The 20,449-nt window shown below is 41.3% G+C and overlaps 2 protein-coding genes across 3 annotated transcripts in view; both read right to left on the reverse strand.

The window, feature by feature from the left end:
- Positions 1-1,225, reverse strand: part of RARA (retinoic acid receptor alpha) — a 54,852-nt gene extending 53,627 nt beyond the window's left edge. Inside the window, exon 1 of the mRNA XM_074223978.1 lies at positions 1,115-1,225. The gene's annotated coding sequence lies outside the window, so the exon portion shown is untranslated. The remainder of the gene's footprint in view (positions 1-1,114) is intronic.
- Positions 1,226-4,563: 3,338 nt separating this feature from the next.
- On the reverse strand, positions 4,564-19,424 carry CDC6 (cell division cycle 6). 2 transcript variants are annotated; one of them, XM_074223975.1, is made up of 13 exons: positions 19,321-19,424; positions 18,590-18,772; positions 16,411-16,692; positions 16,082-16,281; positions 15,695-15,870; positions 14,794-14,900; positions 13,833-13,972; positions 13,251-13,351; positions 12,649-12,732; positions 12,162-12,226; positions 7,827-8,038; positions 7,296-7,436; positions 4,564-6,782 (listed from the first exon to the last, which is right to left on the reverse strand). In XM_074223975.1, exons 2-13 carry the CDS (start codon positions 18,750-18,752, stop codon positions 6,693-6,695), a joined length of 1,761 nt encoding a protein of 586 aa, XP_074080076.1. In that variant the 5' UTR covers positions 18,753-18,772; positions 19,321-19,424; the 3' UTR covers positions 4,564-6,692. The 2 variants fall into 2 exon arrangements, with proteins under 2 accessions (XP_074080076.1, XP_074080077.1); XM_074223976.1 differs by lacking the exon at positions 12,649-12,732 and having other exon boundaries at positions 4,565-6,782.
- Positions 19,425-20,449: the final 1,025 nt, after the last annotated feature.

Below are 20,449 nucleotides of genomic sequence, written 5' to 3' on the forward strand. Positions count from 1 at the left end.
AAGGGTAAACATGGGAAAGCTGAAAGGCCTCAGGGCCACCCAGCCCCAGGGTAACACCAGAAGCCCAAGGCTCTGGAAAGAGAGGAGCCCAGGGAGTTGGCAGGGCTGGGCGACTTCCCGGTGGCCTCCTCCATCTGGCCCACAACACCCCCCCCCCCAGCCATCTGGGTTCAGCCTGCCTCCTTCCTTTGCTGGGCCAGACTCTGGAATCCCTCTTCTGCTCATTCAGCCACCTCTAGGACAGTACAAGATCCTACAACCAGACACCCCAGGCAGGGACAAGGTCGAGTCTGTTTTGTTGTTGTGTGTGGTTTTTGTTTGTTTGTTGGGGGGGAGGAAAGAGGGAGACAAGGGAACAGGTGCTGAAGAAAGGAAAAGCTTAGAAAACTTACAAGAGGTTTGAAAGAAAGGGCCAGTTTGGGGTAGGGCCTCCACTCCAAGGCCCACCCATCAAACCTTAGAGCTGCCTAGGAAATTCCCTCATAAGCTATTCCCCCAATGTTTACCTGACCAACAGTGAGAACAAGGGCAGGGCCTGGGAGGAAGTATTTCAACTCTTGCGCTTCTAGTGTTTAACAAGCCCCCCACCCTCACTAAACTTTATATTCTTCCCCTCAGTGGCAAGAAGGGGCCAAGACAAGGATAACTACCTTATTCTCTTTAGGATGTTCTCCATCCCTCTATCCCCCTAGCCCCAGTTTACTATATTTTCTGCAAACACACATGTACATACAAACACACCCCTAAATACAAACACAGACACATACAACTTGCTGAGTCTTCTCTTTTCTTGGGGAGGAATAATCATTATTCTAGTACTGGATTTGATTGTAGGGCCTGAGCAGACCTCTCCTCTACTTTCTGCTTTTATCCAAGGTAAGGACAAGGAGCAAAAAAAAAAAAGAAATGCCAGGGAAGAAATATGGAAGGTTAGGTAGCCCAGAATTGGGAACTTTCTGGGGAACCCCACTGTTCTTGTTCCAATAGCCCTAGACTATGGTGGCTAGGGTTGGGGGAAGGGATGGGGATAACCTGAGATGGCAAAAGAGCTAAGGTTCAGGCAAGTGGCCAGCCCTGGGGACATGTGGGTGGGGGCAGGGGTACATAAACCTACCTGCTCAGGTGTGTGTTGGCAAAGGGGCGATGGGGCTCCCAGGAGATACGGGGAAGCCCTCGGCTCGATTCAGGATTCCCCCCTGCTTCTGGATAAGGCTGCTGCAAGAGGCGCCGATTCCCGTTGGGTCCTAAAGCCCATGCTCCAACTCACATTCTCCCCGCCCTCCTTTGCTAGCCCCGGCTGGATCAGTAGGGGCAAAAAGCTGGAGCCTGATTGTTTTTATGGTGGGGAAGAGTTGTCATAGGTGGGGCCAAAAACTAAGGGGCACCTCCACACACACACACACACACACAAACACACGGGGTAGAGTGACTTCCAAGCTCTTCTAAAGGCATTAGAATGAAGAAAGGCCTTTTCCTATTTTGATGTAAAAAGGACTTTGAAGGCAATAGAAATCTAGTCTAATCCTCCCACTTTACAGATGAGAAGAGACCCATAGTCCGGTGGCTTGTCAAAGATTATGGAGGTCCTGGAGTCAAGATGTGAATCCAGGTACTGACTCCAAAACCAAAGCTTCCTTAACCCTGGGCTAACTTTGGGTATTTTGGAGAGAAGAGAGGTAGAATTTAGGAGGAAGATTGTCTATCCTCCTATTATGGCACCACAGCAGACCTATGTAGATATCTGTTCCCTCCCAACCCTTTACCAACACTCTTCTGCCTTATCAATAACTAATATCTAGGAATCTTTGAGGCCACTGAGGGAAACAGGAACCTGATTTCTAATATGGGAAAAAGACAAGATGACTTCAGAGTTGTTGTTAGAAGCTAAGGATCTGTAATGAAAGCAAAGAAAGAAGGTATGGGTTAAGTAGAGATTTCTGTTATTTGGAAGAATACTGGGGCCTCAAGACAACAAACTTTATCCCCTCTAGGGAGAGCAACCTCACCCCAATAATAGTCTATATTGCCAGTGAGTTATATCTTTGGAAATGATTTTTTTGGGGGGGATGTTACATGACACTCATAGGAACCCTTTTAGAAAGGAGGGATGGGGATCACTTGGCAAATTAGATCAACACCAATGTTACTGACCTAATTTAGGATGGCCAATCTTCCTAAAGCATCTCAGAAAGTTCAGGCTGGGACAGGAGAGAAGGGCCAGCTAGGTAAGAGGCAGAGCAGGGTATGACAGCCCAGCTGGCTGTTTGGGAGCATTTTGTAAGTAGAGTTACATAGTTCTCTTCAGCTCAGAAAAGCTGGCAGAAGAACAGGGAAAGTGTCATGGGGTGGAGGGCCAGGGGAGCCCAGGGACAGATTTCAGTGAGAGAGAGGGCGTGGAACTTTCCTTGAGAGGAGAGCAACTTCAGTGAAGCCAGTAGGGTCCAGACACCTCCCACCATTTATAGGAGCCAACTGAAGAAAGAAGTAAAAGCAGGCAGGGTGCGGATGAAGACCCCAAGGGTGGAACCAGGCAGGGTGATCTGGGGCCAAACCTTTCACCCTGATGTACCTCAGTCCTCATGCTGTAAAACAAAGCTTATAGTCCTTCCCAGGAAGTTAATAAGTATTTACAAAAGGGCTTGAAGATCCTCAGATCTCAAAATGGGCCACCTCGGCTGTGAGTCCCGTAAAGGAGGTTGTGAATGTGTTTTGGAGTAGGGGTGGGGGAATGGACTTGTGCCCTGCAAAATAAGGACAAAGCCAAATGTAGGGAAAAGTACAACTCTCAGCCACAGGATATCCTTGTGCCCAGAAATGGAGGTCACCCCCCACTCCCCAGCAACCACCAGAGGCTGGCCCCAGCTGGTTATAGGCAGAGCCCAGACCAGCAGCTGGTCTGCGTTAACTCCAGCTTTTTTTCCACCCCCCCACTGGTAGCCCACAGCTTCTGCAGTCCTAGGTTGAGAGGGGGTTGCCTAAACCCAACCTTGCAGTTGACTCTAGAGTAGGGGTACTGTACTGAAGGCCAAGTGGTTGAGAGGATCAGCACAGAAGTCCATCTCTTTCATAAGGAATAGGAAGATGGGAAAGAAAGGAGTATGGGGGTGAAAGGGTGGAGGTGGGGGAATTTAGGGCAAACAGCAGGCAGTGAAGTCAGCTGGATTGAAGCCCAGAAACCCCCACACCCTGGGGCCAAGTCTTACTCTTTACTCTCAGCTCTAGTCTTGGCCAGGCACCAAACTGCAGGGAAGGCCCCGGCTGCCCCCTTCCGCCTCCTTGCCTCCCCCCCCCCTTATTAAATACACATTTTATCTCTCAGCATCTTCATTATCTTAACTGAAGGAGACAAGCAGTATATGGCGGCAGTAGAGAGCGTGGGGGGGGCACAGTGGCGCACCCTTGTTAGAAAGTGCTGATCTAGCTCTTTCAGGCTGTGTGGGAAACAGAGGCGAGATCAAAGGGATTGAGGCTGATTCAGAACTCAATTAGTGCTTTTTAAAAAGGGAGCTCTCTCCTGCTAGTAGTCAAACTGCCTTCACCCAGGCCCCCTGCATCCAATTAGCTTCTACAGCCAGAGCCTTGGGGCTAGGACTAAAAAAGTGGGGAGACAGCCACAGGAGGAGGCTCCCACCTCCACTCTTTTAGTATTTCCTGAAAATGCACAGAAATTGAGGACCATCTTGACTGGGGCATATTTTGCAGGGCAGAACTGGGTGGGTGGTATGGCAAGATATTTGATAACCTCCTCAAAAAGGTAAAAAAAGGAAAGGTAAGTTTAAGATTCTGATAATTGGCAATTTCCCCCCCTCTAGGTAAACCAGTCACAAGACTTCTGGCTCAACCCAACCCATGAAACCCTTTAACAGCAGAGACTTCGGAAAGAGAGCAACATGGAGGTCGCCTGAAGCAAAACACTAAATCAGAGAGAGGAAAGGAACGCATCTGTGAGGCCAATAAACGCCCCACAAACCATGCCAAGACACATTTTGAAAAACTGAGCACCCTCCTTGTGCAGGGGCCCAGGGGAAGCCAGTTCACTGCTATAATGCAAAGGTACCTGTTAACATTAACATTTCTCACCTACAAACTAGGTCTCTCCTCAAAAAAGGAGATGTACTTTTGATTGATTTAGAGATCTCTCATCTGCAATTAAGTTATGCCAGAAGAGAATGCCATCATAAGGAATGAAAATATACAATCTTTTCCTTCCTTGATTCTAACTGGTATTTTACAAGGGTACTCAAAGAAGAGAATTCATCAGCAAGAGAACAAGGCTCTGATAACTTTTGATCTCTGGATTCCCTAGACCTTAACAATTCTCTTGCCAGGTATCTGGCCACATTCAAATCACTACTGAGTGAGCCAGAAATGTTTTGGCTGAAACTGGTTTACATTAACACCACTGCATCTATATTCTCCAACCAGCAAAATCTAAGGGACAAAAACTGGAGGAAAGAAAAGATGGAAAATTCACCTGGTATAAATTAAACAGACAAACATTCTACTTACAGTGTAGGTCACCATCTTTGCCATCACCTTGTATAGTAACAAATCTTCATTCTGGCAAATACTGGCCATCACTAAAAATCCCACCACCTTCAATAGCTCCCATAACTACAGTTAGAAAAGCCAGCAAGGAAAGGGCCTTCTTCCTCTACTCAATTTGCTCACCGGCTGTCTGAGTTACACTTAAGACTTCTTTGACAAACACACATCAACTTCTGTTCCCACAAGAGCAGCTGAAGCCAAGCTGAGACTCTAAGTCTGCTTTATGCATCATTGACAGAACCAACCCTGTTCCAATTGCTGGATTCTTAAGAGCAGCAATGACCTAGAAATTGATTGGGATGATTGGGGTGGGGAAGTAGGATTAAAGGGAAGTTAAGTAACAAACCAATGCATATATATAGTTCAATATCTTAATTTTAGGGGAAAGGGGAAAAAAAGGGAGAAGCAGATTAGGAAATGTAGCCCTTTTTAATCTGCAAATGTGATCTTAGCGGGAAGTCACAGAGGATACATCGAAGTCCCACTGTGAGTCAAGCCATGTTCCTGACTTGAGCCCACAGTTAAGAGGAAGGCGCCAAGCCTCAAATACAACGTGGTAGGGAGGCTGCTCCTTTTTGGGCAGAATCCTACTGTGGACACAGAACAGACAGCAGCTGCCCACAGTGTGGAAACAAACTGTAAAGCAGTCATGTCTCTTAAGGCTGCAGCAACCAATAAAATGTAATTTAAATCAAGGCTCGCATCTGTTCCCAATCGCATTCAGTCTCTGCTTTCCATCAGCCCTCGGACAATCTTTGCAATTATTTCTGTTAACCCTTAGGAACCTGGATTGGATCCAATCTTTTAAGACTTGAAACTTGTATTCACCACTGCCATTTAGCTTCAGACAGAAAGCTTCAGCCCAGGTGTGGGGGGGAAGGGTATAGTATTTAAACCCCTATCTACAGAATAACTTCTGTGACACACACCATAGATATAGTGTTCGTTTCACAGAGGACTCTCTCTCTGGGCTCTTCTTCCATCCCATACCACCTGCTGTATCATGGATCACATTGCAGGGATAGACCAGGTAGGATGAATGAAACAGAGGCCAACAGATCATTTGTACCTGTATCAAATTCCCAGACTAGGTTCTCTGTCAAGAGGAAAGTGAGAGACAGAGCAGGAGTACCTAGGCATCGCCCAAGTAGGAATAAAAGTACTTTAGACTAAGTCCTGTCTTCAATCTATTGATACCACACACTCACATTTTATAAAAAATATTTGTTTGAAATACAAGAACATTTAAAAAAATCTCAATTAAACAAAACAAACTTGTAGAATACATTTACTCCCTCAAAAACCCACCTTTCAAGCCCTATCAGTGTTATAATGGCGCCCTCTGGTGTATAGACCATGCTTTGGCTCAGAGGTTCCAGTAATTAACTGGAAACCAAACCCAAAAGAAGGAAGAAACATCAACCTTATAGAAAGATTTCAGATGAGAGGAAAAGAGGTGGCTTAAGGAGAAATATAAATTCATAATAAGCCAACAAAAAGATAGTAGGTTTTGGTGCCAGGGAAGGGATTGAATAGTAGAATTTTAAGCTATTAGTCCAAGGAACAATAAACATATAAACTGCTTAAAAAAAACAAAAAAAAAATCCACACAACCAACATTATACAACTCAATAAATATATCTCTATATGTAGAGTTAAAACATTCTTTTCTCAACCTTGGAATGGAACAACAATATAAATGATATGAATGAGTCTTAAATAACACAAAGAATAACAGTCCCCATAATGTGAACAAAGCAGTACTTCAGAAAAAATTCCTCCAATTCAACATGAACATGTAGGTTTTCTGGATGGACTTCTGCTGTCCTGGTCATACAAGTTCCCATAGTTCTCATATAGCCCCCCTCAGCTGTTTGATGAATCTTCACTTTATAAGTTACATGGGACAAAGATACATATGAATTGGAGATAGCACCTCTCTTAGACACTGCCTTACCCCCACCCCAACCTAAAGACGTTCTAGTTCTACAGTCATGACTGCATATCTCTTATGAACATAAATTCATCTAGTTCAAGTAAAAACAGGTCACTTTTCTAGGACCTGAGGATAGAGTACAAAAGTTAGTATGTCACCACAGTTATGAGGTCCTGTAAAATGCCAGGACACAGAAGACCAGAAGGATTTAAGGCAATCCATTAGCTAAAATGGTCCCAATTAAGACTCTGTCCTTCAGTGCATGCTCCATCTCCTTTTCTTCAATCTTCAGAGACACCTGGGGAAAAAAATGGGATTCCTTGGTATAAAACTCACAAAAGCAAAGACAAGTAACAAGGGAGTAGCATAAATTATTACACAAAGTGAGATTTGTCATGTTAAGCTTCTTTCAAAGGAGAAAGGCAGACTACTAGCCCTGCTTCCCTTGATTTCCCCTGGTAGCTTTTGCTAGATGTCATCCCACCTCCAATTCTCAATCATCACAGTTCAGATCTAACATTTTAACACAACTGTGGACATCTTTTAAACTTTAATTTAAGCAAATGTAAGGTAGTCATAAAACCTTCTTAGAAAGGACAAGTAAAGGTTGGGGCGGCTAGGTGGCACAGTGGATAGAGCAACAGCCCTGGAGTCAGGAGTACCTGAGTTCAAATCCGGCCTCAGACACTTAATAATTACCTAGTTGTGTGGCCTTGGGCAAGCCACTTAACCCCACTGCCTTGCAAAAACTAAAAAGAAAGGACAACTAAGGCCATTGGCAACAAAGACAGCTCTCCAGAACAAATGGTACCTTTGTGAATCGGATTTCTTTGCTTTTCTTCAATCCTAAAATGCCTCTGGTCTCCAAAAGCCCTGAAAGTGACAAACACTCTGACTGATCCACTGCTGCCACCTGCTGTTTTCGACAGACTTTGCTATAGGCTTCATATAACTAGGAGGAAACAAGGAAAAAAAATTCTGCTTAAGTCATACTCTCAACAGTTTTGTTAAAGTGTCAATGTAGACTCATATAGAGAAAGCACTGCACACAATAGGATAAAAAAGGTACTTCAAGTACTCCAATGGTACTCAGGTATGGAAAAAAGGATTAGAAATGGAGTAAAGACCATTGAGAAGTCTCTTCCTTAAATCTCCAGGGGAACTAAGGTCAATAGCTTCAAACTATAGACAAAACATGGTTATCTATATAAAAACCAACAAATCTCTTATCCAGATATTTATATCTACCATGGAAGGACATATATTCAATTGTCTATTTTCACAGAAGTCTAAAAAGTAATCCCCATCCCATGCCCCCCTTATTGTGTACTTTCTAATTTACCTTCCCCAGGGTGACCTCTTTGGCTTTCAGTTGTCTAGTCAAGAGCAACAGGGAACAAACCAGAATCTTCTGCTGAAGAGGAACGCAATCCTGAGCTCCTTCTTGGCTCAAGACCATTCTGCTGCCATAAGTGTCTGAGATGACCTGGGATATATGAGTAAGACCAACCCGCTTAGGAACTGGAGATTGGGATGATGACTTAGCAAATTTACCTGAAAAGTAAATTAAATAATTCAGTTAAAATTCAACAAACATGTCATACACTGGAGATAGACAGATATACATAACACATACACAAGGAGTATATGGGGGAAGGGAGGGAATAAAAAATATATATGATGTAAAACAGCTATGTAAATACGAATGAATCTCAGGAGAGAAGGGGACCAGGAATGGAAATGCAGTCTAGACATAAGCAACCAGCAGTATTAAAGGAATGGAGATCAGGGATAGCATGTTGACTTCAGGAGAACACCTAGCAGGCAAGTTTGACTAGAATGAAAAAAGAATGATATGAAAGACAGGTTAGAAGCTAGATTATAGAGAATGTTAAATGCCAGACTGAGGAATCTGTATTATATCCTAAATAAGTCAGGAATATTAATTTAGCAGCTATATGGAACATTAAGAGAAGGGAAGAAACTAGAAGATCAATTAATAAGCTATAACAGTAGTCTAGGTAAGAGGTGTCAAAGGCTTGAATTGTTTTTGTAAAAGAAGTGGCCTTGTGAGTAGAGAGGAGACAAATTCAAGGAATGTGGGGAGACAGAACTGACAAGTGGCAACTTACTGAATATGAAGAATGAGAGAGAAAGAGAAGCCAAGGATGACTAAGAATGAGTTTAGATAATGAGAAGGATGTTGATATCCTCAACAGAAAGAGGAATGTTCATAGGAGGGTGAGCCTTGGGGAAAATGTAATAATGTCTGTTTTAGACTAGGTAAATTTGAAATGCCTATGGCAGATCCAGGTGGCGTGACTTGAGTTCAGGATAAAGATAAGGCTTAATATATAAATTGCAAATCATTTAATTAGAAATGAACTGAGAAATGAAATGAGAAAAGATAAGATGGATGATGATGATGATGATGATCCAGAAATGGAAACTGTAGGAGTGGTTAGTTAGGGTGAATGAAAACTAAGAAAGAATGGCAAAAGAGAAATTTTAAGGCATGGAATAAGGTCCCTCAAGACTGATGGTCTTGGGGCAACTAGGTGGCGCAGTAGATAAGAGCACTGGCCCTGGAGTCAGGAGTACCTGAGTTCAAATCTGGCCTCAGACACTTAATTACCTAGCTGTGTGGCCTTGGGAAAGCCACTTAACCCCATTGCCCTGCAAAAAAAAAAACAAAAAAAACCTAAAAACAATAAAAAAAAGGAAAAAAAGACTGATGGTCTGATGGTCTTTATTTTCTTAGTGAAACTAAAGGCAAGAAGCATGAGAGGGATAGGAAAGTTGCTATTGGAGGTCTAAGCAAACAGGTTTGGAAAAGCCACCATGAAAAAAGTCAAGACTCATAAGAGAAATAAAGAAAAAAGTGTTTAGGAAAGGGATCTGGCAGTCATATGTAAGAGTTTATGAAGGAAAATCAATCAGGGAACTGCTGTTTAGCAAGAGGCCCAAAATTAGCAAACAATTTTGCAGAGGACCTTGTCATTTTTGCAGTACTTTCCCCAGAAGTATGCTGATACAAGTGAAGACAGAAGGTGGTGACCCCAAGGTTGGGGTGTGACTAGAGATAGGACAAGAGAGCAAAGATTTTAAAAGGCAAAAGTATATGATCGAAATAGTTCACCAGATTCAAGAATGTGAAGAGGAAAATAAGAATACAGCAGGTAAAGCTTAAAGACTAGAACAGGGAAAGGTGCAGAGGAGTAGAAATGACAATGTGAAGAAATGGAAGTTAAAAGAGGCATTTCACATCTGGATCACATAGCATACGGTATGATCAAAGATAAGGCTGAAGTAGAGCATAGAGGTCATAAGAATGGAGGAAATACACTGGGAGGCCAGGACACCTGAAAGGTCATTGATGTGTATATGCCGAAATCTACTAGTATGAAGGTGGAAAATGAGGCAGATATTGAACACTGAGAAACGAGGGAGAACGACTTAGAGCTCAGTGTTACAACATGAATTTGGACTATTTAGACAGGTAGAGTACACCTCAAAGAAACTGCCAAGTGCTGATGGCAGAAGGGGATATTTTTTAAAAAAAGATTTAACAAATGGTAGTGGGCTACATTTATTGTGATCCAAGTAGATGTAGATAGTGACAGGATAGAGGTTTCACTATCCAGCTTAAGATCTGAGATTAGAGACAAACTATACTAAGTAGTAGGAGCCTGGGTGTGGACTTGACAGCACCCTTCTGGCCACAGTAGTGGTAATCATTTAGTGATAGAGGAACAAAGCTAGCTGAAAATGGGTAAGGAGTGGTCTGAGAACTGGCTAATAAAGAAAAGAAACAACTGCTCTGGGTGAAAAGAATTCCTGAGGCAAAGGTAGTCACTCTATTTGAGGGTAAGGAATGACAATGTGAATTCTTGCTCAGATAAGTATTGGCAATGTCCCCAGTACTTGGAAATGATTAAGTAGGTGAGTGTGAATGGCAAAGCTAAATCAATCCTACATCATTCCTTTCTTTCCATCTTACTTGAGGTGGCCTCCAATGAAGAAATAATTGTAAAAACATCACCATGAGTGCAGCTGAGTGGCACAATGGATAGAGTACTGGCCCTGGAGTCAGGAGGACCTGAGTTCAAATCAGGCCTCAGACACTCAATAATTACCTAGCTGTGTGGCCTGGAGCAAACCACTTAACCCTATTTGCCTTGCAAAAAAAAAAAATACCTTGTATTATGGGTAGATATCATCTTAAAATCAGAATTTGTTTAGAGAAATTATCAAAAAAACTGCTTCAGAATCATGGTAGTTGAGGGGGATCTAGCCCTCCTGTATCCTAGCAAGAATCAGGAAAAATTTGTTCTGTAACAGGAAAACCTGAAATCATTCAGTTAAGAGGATTCTCCACCTTTTTCCTTAAGTTCCTTTAATTCACTGTAGCAATTGGGATGGTAAAGACCTAATTCAGGGCAGGTGATAGAAATAAAGATCACATTTCAAATGGAACTATTGAAAATAAAATTTCACAGTTCCTAAAGGCCAAGAAAAAAGAATTAGGAGACCAAGACTATCCCCATCAGTGGTTTATTGTGCCACCTTGGATCTATTCAAATCTATTCAAAGATTCAACTACAAAATGAAAATTTTTCCAAAGCAAGAAAAAATGTAGATTAATGTTTACAACATGCATATGATCAAGTATCAAAAAAAGAAAGACAGTAACTAATTACAAGGAAATACATTAATAGTTTGGACCAGGAAATCAACAATCACCTTTGCAGTCTTAGAATGGGGGGGGGGGGGGGTCCCTGTCAACTCAAAGAAATAATCAGTGAGAAAAAAAAGAAAACTTGAAAAGAGAAAAAAATGTATAAAAACTGTAACTGTATTCATAGGGAATGTTGTAGAATACTAAACCCCTCAGATGACACTTTGTGGCACTAGTTTAACCCCCATGTTGCCTACAACTAGCCCAGGAACAAAAAGTTTAACAGAAATATTTCAGGAATATTATCTATTTCCCCCAATTACCAAGCAAAACGCATTGTTCTAAAGGGATGAATACAAAAGGAAAATTAAAAAGAAACAAGTAACTCAAATTGTTCTACTGACAGATTAACGACTTCAGAAACAAGGAACTGTGGTGTTCTTATTTTACCTGTGTCTGAGAAAGAAGGGAATGAAACAGTCAGAAAGGCATTCAGTATTATGATTTTGGTAACAAATTTGCTGTAGCCCTCATTTTTCTGGCCTAACATGATGATACATTACTGGACTTGTTTAGTTTAAGTTACCCTAAGTTGAACTTACTTCCCTTCCTAACTTTCTACTCCCCTTCAATTACTGATCCTTGCTCTCATACCTACATGGGGATTAAAAAAAAAATGCGCTCAGTTCAAGCCCAGAGAAAAGCAGAGCTGACCATAGTGTCTGCCATTTTCATTTCCAGAGTTTTGGAAGGCTATCCTAAGCATTTATGTAATACTCTGGGGGACTTACTTCCAGTAATGCATGAAATATAGTACTGGCAGGCAAGACTGAAATCAGGGTAGACAAAATTCACACACACACACACACACACACACACACACACACAGACCAAATAACCATGGTATACTTCACATCATAGCCTCCCTCCTTTCCACCTTTTTCCTCAGAAAAGTCAAGCTTTCAATGAAGAAGTTAGCAGAGAAGATAAGTCACTTACATTCAGACAGTGGTTTGAGGACCGTCTGGTTTCTGACATCTGATTCTACAATTTCAACAGCTCTCCTGTAGGACAGATATTTCTAAATTTAATTTTTGCTGAACCAAATCAATCACCAAATGTTTTAAAGTAAACTCTTTAAGTGAAAACAATTTTTTTTAAAAGACAAAAACTGGGTTATATCTTGGCTAACAGTCTTCACTAATATGAAATAATTCAAATGCCAAGGAACAAGATACTTCAACACTATGCAGTTCCCTTAAATGGCTGCCAAGTAGGTCATCATACACAAGGACAATGAGACAACACTACAGTTCCAGAAGCAAGTCAAAACAGAGAGAAAAGCAGCTCTCTTTTACCACCAAAACCCTACCACTGTAACCCAGGAAGTTTGCTGACTAGGACCATACAATTTAATACTATGAAGGGCTTACTATTTCAATGCTATCTACAAAGTACTTGGAACACAGGAAGTCATAAGCCAGACCTGTATCTCCTGCATGGCAGTGGGGGGAGCCTGGACCAGTGGGCCAGCTCAGCAAGTATCATTCTAATGGATCCAGTGTCCCTACTGGGAAGGAAGTAATTTCATCAGCCAGCACAGAGGATTTCCCCTGCAGGAGGGGATGGGGGATGGGAGATAAGAAGAGAGAGAAAGTGGTCTAGGGCACAAATGTGGGAGAGCACAAACTGGAGGAAAGGGGTACTCACAAAATCAAGGGAAGAAAAAAGTCTGAAGGCAAAGATGGTTCAGGTCCATAAATAAACCTGCTTGAGACCAGCTAATGGAAAAGTAAACTGGAGTCTTTTTTAATACAAATGTAATTAACCAATCTATAATCACCACAGGGAGTGCCAGCAACATCTCATTTGTTTCTCCCTCTGTAGGTAATGGACTGATAATGTTTCAGACATTAACACGGTCGAAATGCAGAGCTCCCCACTGAGAAACAAGTCCTCCTTTCCGAGCATAAAAAGCAGCAGAATGGAGCCTCTTAAGTCACATTCACTTGAGTTACAAGAGACAATTAACTGCATTTTTTCTTTCTTTTTTTTTTAATAAAAGCGGCCAACAGCGCTATAAATTACCTGCAAACATCTAGTGCTTTGCGAGCATCTCCTGACACAGCAGAGATTTTTCTAGCACAGAACTGAATTGCAGCATTGTCCAGGACCTGATCACTGGATACCTTTAAATAAGACAAAGCACAAATCAGGGTCATCTTTCAATTCCAGATCCCAGTTATACAAATATTTTCATATTAAAAATCTCAAACCAACAGGCCTTCCAGCACACTCTATGAAATATTTTTCTGTTCAAAAGGAATAAGGTTTCAAGAGAGCTAATTTTCAGACATTTAACTATTTTTCAGAAAGAAAGAATATAAAGTTTCATGAAATGAGCATAACAAAACATCTTTATAAACAAGAAAGTTTCCCACAGGTTCAATTTTTCAAGGTAGGAATATGAGGAAAACATCTGACCGAACCCAGTTTCCCCTCTCTAACTTATAAGCTCTTCTCACTATAACCCAGAGAATAATTTTTAGAAAGTAAAGAATACTAACAACTTTAAAAAAGAACTGTTTTATTAGAAGCCCCAATTTTTGTTAACCCCAAAGTATCCTAAATTTTGTCAAGGAAAATAATTTGCAAGAGACTGCTGCTCACCTCCTTAAGTCGATCGTGTAAGATAGTAGCTATCTGCTCTTTTGTGTAAGGTGGGAAGTTCACCAGCTGTGGCCTGCATTTTGCTCTAGCTTGAAGTCTAGGTAGAATTCTATCAGTAAGATCCAGGGAATTAGCAATACCTGCAAAAGTTATTAATGGTGCCAGTTAGCCAAGTAGTCATTTTCAAACCCCTGGAAAACCTCAAGCTTTCATGTTAAATGACATTACTGTCCCAACAAGGTATCCCAAGTGAAAATTTCCCACCTGGTCTCTTCTACTCTTTGGACAAGATGGGTACTTCATTAGCCTATAGGAAATTATTTACAGGCTAAAAGAAGACTACTAACATTCAATTACATGCATTCCTGGAAAAGATAATATAACAACCCCCCAAAATAATTTGTGTTATCCCTGGAATTCAGTTTTACATATCATTTTATGTAGATTTAGCTTCTGACAAAAGCTTGCCTAAGCTAATATTTGTATTAATTTGCCTTCTCAGAGTACCTTCTGGAAAGGAAGGAACAGGAAATCTAGAAACAAATTAGAAGCTACAGGGTCCTACCTCTTGGAATACTTATCTTCCTTTGAGGGTTCATTCAAATGCTATCTACTCTGGAAAGCCAGTCTTAATTCCATCAATTGTATGTGTTCTTTCTCTTCTACCCTGTGCTTGTTTTTCTGTGTATATATTGTACCTCTTTCCCTACTTACTGGAAGCTATTTGAGAGTTGGGATTCCTATATTCAGACAATACATACACATATATATATATATATATATATATATATATATATATATATATATATATATAAATATAAAAAAGAAATTTGTATGAATATATATATATATATATACATATATATATATATATATATATATATATATATATATATATGTAAGAAGTTTGATAGAGGACTCACAAATTCTTAAATTGAAAGTTAACACAATAAAGACTAACCAATCAACACCAGTCGGGAATTCTTCAGCCAAGGCCATTCAAACAGTGTGTACAATACATCCTGTCCTTTGCTGTCCAACTGATCCATCTCATCCAACACCAATAAACTACATATATAAAAAAAATCAGTGTCTATGTTAATCTTTGAACAGAAACTTTGAATTGAGTTAAATCTCAAGCTTTCTGCATCCATTCAAGGCTATACTGCTTGGAGATCACAATGCCCTTCAATCTAGTCACTTATGTAAAATTTGTTTTCCTCCCAAGAATCAGCAAAATCTATGTGTTAAACTAATTTAGTGATTTTTTTTAAGGTTTTTTGCAAGGCAATGGGGTTAAGGGGCTTGCCCAAGGCCACACAGCTAGGTAATTAAGTGTCTGAGGCCAGAATTGAACTCAGGTAACTCCTGACTCCAGGGCCGGTGCTCTATCCACTGCGCCACCTAGCCACCCCCCACTTAATGATTTTTTTAAGGCAATCATGATTAAATGACCTGTCTAGGGTCACACAGCTATTAAGCGTCTGAGGTCATATTCAAACTCAAATCCTCCCAAATCCAGTGCCCAGGCTCTCTATCCATTTTGCCATCCAGCTGCCCCAATTTTAGTGATTCTTGAAATTACTTTCCTACTTATACAAATATACATTGTATTTTATTTTCCTCCTCCCCACCTTGAGCTCCCATCCCCAAATTATTTCTTGTTCAATGTATGAATGAATCACTTATGAGGAAAAAGGATTTATAATTATAAACCTGTCATTACCATTCACTAAGACTTGGACACCATTCAAAGTTGAGCAACAGTAACCAGAATAATACCCTTCATGAAATATAGGATGTGGGTGTGCAGAGGGATCTCTAGATTTATGGAGAGCAACTCAAACCCAGGTGATACTTACATCATGGGGGCTTTCTCTAAAGTCATATGCTTTTCCACTTTCCTCATCAAGTCCTTCCCAGATGACTTGGATACTTTTTCCTGACATATCTCCTGAGCAATAGCTGGGAATACAGCCTGTGAGGTCCTCAAGGACATACAATTTAGCTTTACAACTTTAATGTCTTTCAGTTCTTCCTAGAAGTATGCAAATACAGGAGAAAATCTTTTAACTTTACTTAGGAAATCAAAGGAACCAAAAAATATCTGAGGTTCCAGCAGGACTCAAGATAAAAGAGAAATTTGATGTCCACTATTAATTTCCATTCCCTCCATCTGCAAAGTTTAAATCAATACAAGGTATTGATGACTTTGGCATGAAGGTTATACCTTAAGACCTACTAAATACCTTAAGGTCCTGCAGAATCCGGTTTAAGCATGCCGTTTTGCCTGTTCCAGGAGCACCAGAAACATAAAGGCTCCCAGTTTTTTTCCCACATATATGTTCCTTTAGAAAATGCCTGATGACATCCATCTCCTTCTCCCTGGCAGGCAGCCTATCTGGAACAGCTGTATTCAGGACCAGCTTTGTTTGTTGGTAACAAGTGCCTATTCCAGACGTAAAGGGACAATTAGACACAACAGAAGGTGACTGAGAAGACCCACTGGGTTTTATTCAGAGAAAGTCATCAGCCTTTTTTATGAGGCTGCACTAACAGCTGTCATATAGACACTAACCTTCTTGCTTGAATAGCCCAACACACACAGGTTCTTTCTCGAGTGGGCAACTGTGCTCAGAATTTCTTGATTTCCCTTGACCTTTCTGAACTGGAGAGAGTTCCTTTTCCTGATGGACTACTGCTGGATCTCTTTTGCTAGGGGAACTGATTTTCAGCTGATTGTCAAATATTAGTCCACGATTCTTAGAGGCAAGTGGAAGAACAGGACCATTCTCTTTCTTACTCTGCTTTGAAGGTGAAGAAGTTGGCATATGGGGAGTGTTGCACAGGTTATCATCTCCTGAAACATATTAAAACCAAAATTTGTTATGAAATCAAACTATAATTAGGCACTTCTAATACAAGATCAAAGAAAGAGGAAAAAAAGACTTGTATGGATAAAAATATTTATAGCAGTTCTTTTTATAGTGGCAAAGAGTTGAAAATTGAAAGGGTGGATGCCCATTGATTTACTAAACAAGTTATGTTTTGTGAATGTAATGGAATATTATGTTGAAAGGAATGATGAAGGGAATTATTTCAGTGATACTTGAAAAGAATCTGCATCAACAGTTGACAAGTGAGGTGAGTAGAACCAGAACAATTTATTAAATAGCAACAATATTGTAAAGATGAGCAATTTGGAATCTGGAATTCAAATCAACATAATGACCAATCACAGTTCCAGGGGACTCAAGATGAAACATGTTGGCCACCTCCCAACAGGGAAGTAATGGACTCAAGAGTGTGCACTGAGAATTTTTTTAACATGATCAGTACAGGAATTTATTTCTGCTTATAACCAGGATTTTGTTTTAACCAGGATTTCATTCTTCCTGTTTTTATCAATTGGGGGGGGGGGGGGGTCAAGTAGGGAAGGAAGAGAAGGCAGATCTGCATTCAAAAAATATCATTTCAAAATATTGAATCAAAAGAGTTCCATTACGGAATAGAACATATACACAAAAAAGTAAATATGAAAAAGCTTCATAAGAAGGATTGCACTAATAATGACGGGAAGCAGACTTTGCATGAAAAGACTTTACTACCCTAAAAAGTTAAAGATTCTAAAATGTAGAAGTATTGAAAATGGCTTTGCAAAAGCAGAGATAAAAGATAGAAAACAGAGTTTTGTCCAGTTTAATTGGAATACATGATGAAGACTATCACATGATAACTCTGGAAAGGTAGGATGGAGCCAGATTGTACTGGATTTCAAATGCTAGGCTGAGAGAGATGTATTTTATCTTAAAGGCAGTAGGGAGTTACAGTGAATGGTAAATAGACCTCCAAAGCAATTTAGGAGATGTTCTACCATCTGGCTCAACCCAGCAAGAGATAAAATTTTCTACTTCATTGTCAGGAGTTTCTAAAAAGCAGACTCAAAATCCATGGGAAAAAAAATGAGAAATCATTACTTGGGAAACAGATTGCTATCTCACCCTAAAGCTAAAAATATTTTTAAGCAAGGTAGCTTACCTACCCCACTAGAGGGCGTCAGTTCATCATCTTGTTTTAATATGCTGTAGCAACCACCACATAAAGTGTAAAAAAAAGTTATAATGAAGGGCTATTCTAAGACTCTACATACTCTTTTCTGTAATAATAACAATGGCTTATTATCCAAAAGGTTATTTAAAAGTAAAAAATAACCCCAACAGTTGGTAAGACACTAGGGAACCAGAAGTCAGGGTTCATTTGATTCAATAACAATATTGTAAAAAAATTAACAACTCTGAGCATCTAAATAATCCACCATTATTTCAGAAGACTCATGATGAAACATGCTTTCCACTTCTGAACAGAGGTGATTAGTTTCACTACACCCATAGTGAATTTTTTCTTCCTTTCTCACTTGAGTAGGAAAAGCTGGACAGAAAGAAGGTAGATTATGGTTAATTGGGGTAAAAATTAATTTAAAAAAATAAGCCATTAGTTCAGATTATAATCTTTTAATCTCTTCTGACAGTTTTGCACATACTTAAGGAAAACCATTTTAGAAACTGAGAATTTTTCTTCCCTCAATTGATAAAAACGGGAAGAGTGAAATCCTGGTTAAAACAAAAGCCTGGTTACAAGCAAAAATAAATTCCTGTACTGATCATGTTAAAAAAAAAATTTAGAAATTGCTGTAAGGACCTGGAAGTAAAAAATTAAGCAACAAAAACCACAAGTCAAAGAGCCGCATCCAAAATTACCTAGCCGTTTCCTAGGACTTAGAGGCAAGATTTTAACCTCGGGGGTGGGCAGCATTTTCGACGATCTAACATCTCCGCGGTTTTTTCCTTTGATTGATGTCTTGGAAGCTTTCTTCTTGGGAAAGTCAATGGTGGCTTGAGACTGGGATCTGGTGTTAGGCATGACAGCAGGACCCTCTGGGGCTAAAAAAGGAGGCAGATGAATCTGTAAGTATTGGGACTAAGACGATATGGATGCGAAGATGAAAGGGGAGAAGGGGTCCCCTCCCTGGGGGCTTCTGGTCCTCCAGGAGCAGGTCCTCAGGGGCGCCTCTGGGAGTCACCCCATCTATACTATTTTCAGAAAGGAACTCTGGGTTTTTATTTCTAAGAGGGTGAATACACAGACGTAAAAATCCACATATATAAGTTGTTGGGGGGGGGGGGATCCTCGGTAATTTTTCTGTGTATGAAAAAAGGATAGCGAGATCTAGAGTTGGGAAGCTCTGGATTAAAGACAGGCTAGCCTGAGCGCTTCAAGGTCGGCGAAGGGCTCTACTTCCACAAACGGTGGGCGTCAGCCGAGGGGCTCACACACATATGACTTTGGGGTCCGTCCCCTCCCGCAGGTTTAAGGGCTCTTCTTCACCCCGACTCCCCGGTGCGGCCGGCTCTCCCCTCGCACTCCCTCCAGGACTAGCCTCCTCCCCGCCGCCTCCGGCCCCGGCTGCCCGGCCTGCCAGCCCCCTCACCTCACTCCGGAGGAATTCAGCTCAGCTCAGCTCAGCTCTTCGCGCCACACGGCTCGGAAGCGATTTCCGCGGGTGGCGCCAACTCCTCTCAGCTGAGCGCTTCTCGTTTCCCGCCAGAGCCGGGACGCTCCGCTGATTGGCCAGCGTCCTGAAAGAGGCGGAGACTAGAGTGCTGGCTCCGACGCGCACTTCCCCCGCCGCAAGGCCAGTCGTAGAACCAATAGGAAAGCCCCAAGTTTCCGGCGCGCCGCGAAGCCGCGGCCCCTGGGCGTGACCACAACTACATCCGGCTTCTAAGCGGAAAGACGTGAACGCCGCAGGGTCAGCAGTCTACGGTGGCTGGGGAGGGGCCGCAAAGGCCCCTGGGAATTGTAGTCTGGCCACGATGAACCCTCTCACCCTCTAACATTAATTCACACCCGAGTATGCAAGGGTTTCCGCCTAGAGAAACAGGTCCCCAGTATGTGGTTGTCAGCTAACTTTCCTCACATTATGGACGGCATATGGGGGAGAATGCGTACCTAAGACTTCAGTTTGTCTTTTCTACTGCAAAACTCCTGAAAACCATAGGTTCTTAAGCAAAAGGTCTCTGTGCCTTAGGGCAGCTAAGACAGGTTTAGGAAGTGGACGAGGATCCCCCCCTTAAGCCTCTGTGACGAACATCAGGGTCGTTTGGCAACTTTTTAAATCAAGATTTTCTTTCATAAAGTATTAAGCTTGCAAGGGATTACCAATGAGTTATCACCAAGATCCACAGGTCAAATCTCAAATACCCAAGGAGCATCACAGATTCATGGATCCAGTAAGACCAGAACCCATAAGGTGTTAATCATGGACAGTTTAATCTGCTTGATTTTTCAACCCTTGATTTTAATGAATCTGAAAACTATTAAGAATCCAGATTGAAACCTTCAAGTGATTGTGACTAAGTACTGAGAATACAGAGGATCAATGCAGATCTCATTAAGTTGTCCCTCTAAAGAGGAGGTGGTTTTTACTTGCACACCCTCCCAAGAAGTCCGCCTTTAGTTTTGGTGAGGATGGGCATGCAACTATTCATATTTTTCATAAGGACTACACCAATCTGAACCCTTGAAAATTCTTGCTAAATAACACAACACCCTGGATA

Source organism: Macrotis lagotis, chromosome 2, assembly GCF_037893015.1.
Source record: "Macrotis lagotis isolate mMagLag1 chromosome 2, bilby.v1.9.chrom.fasta, whole genome shotgun sequence".
In the NCBI taxonomy this organism is placed as follows: Eukaryota; Metazoa; Chordata; class Mammalia; order Peramelemorphia; family Peramelidae; genus Macrotis; species Macrotis lagotis.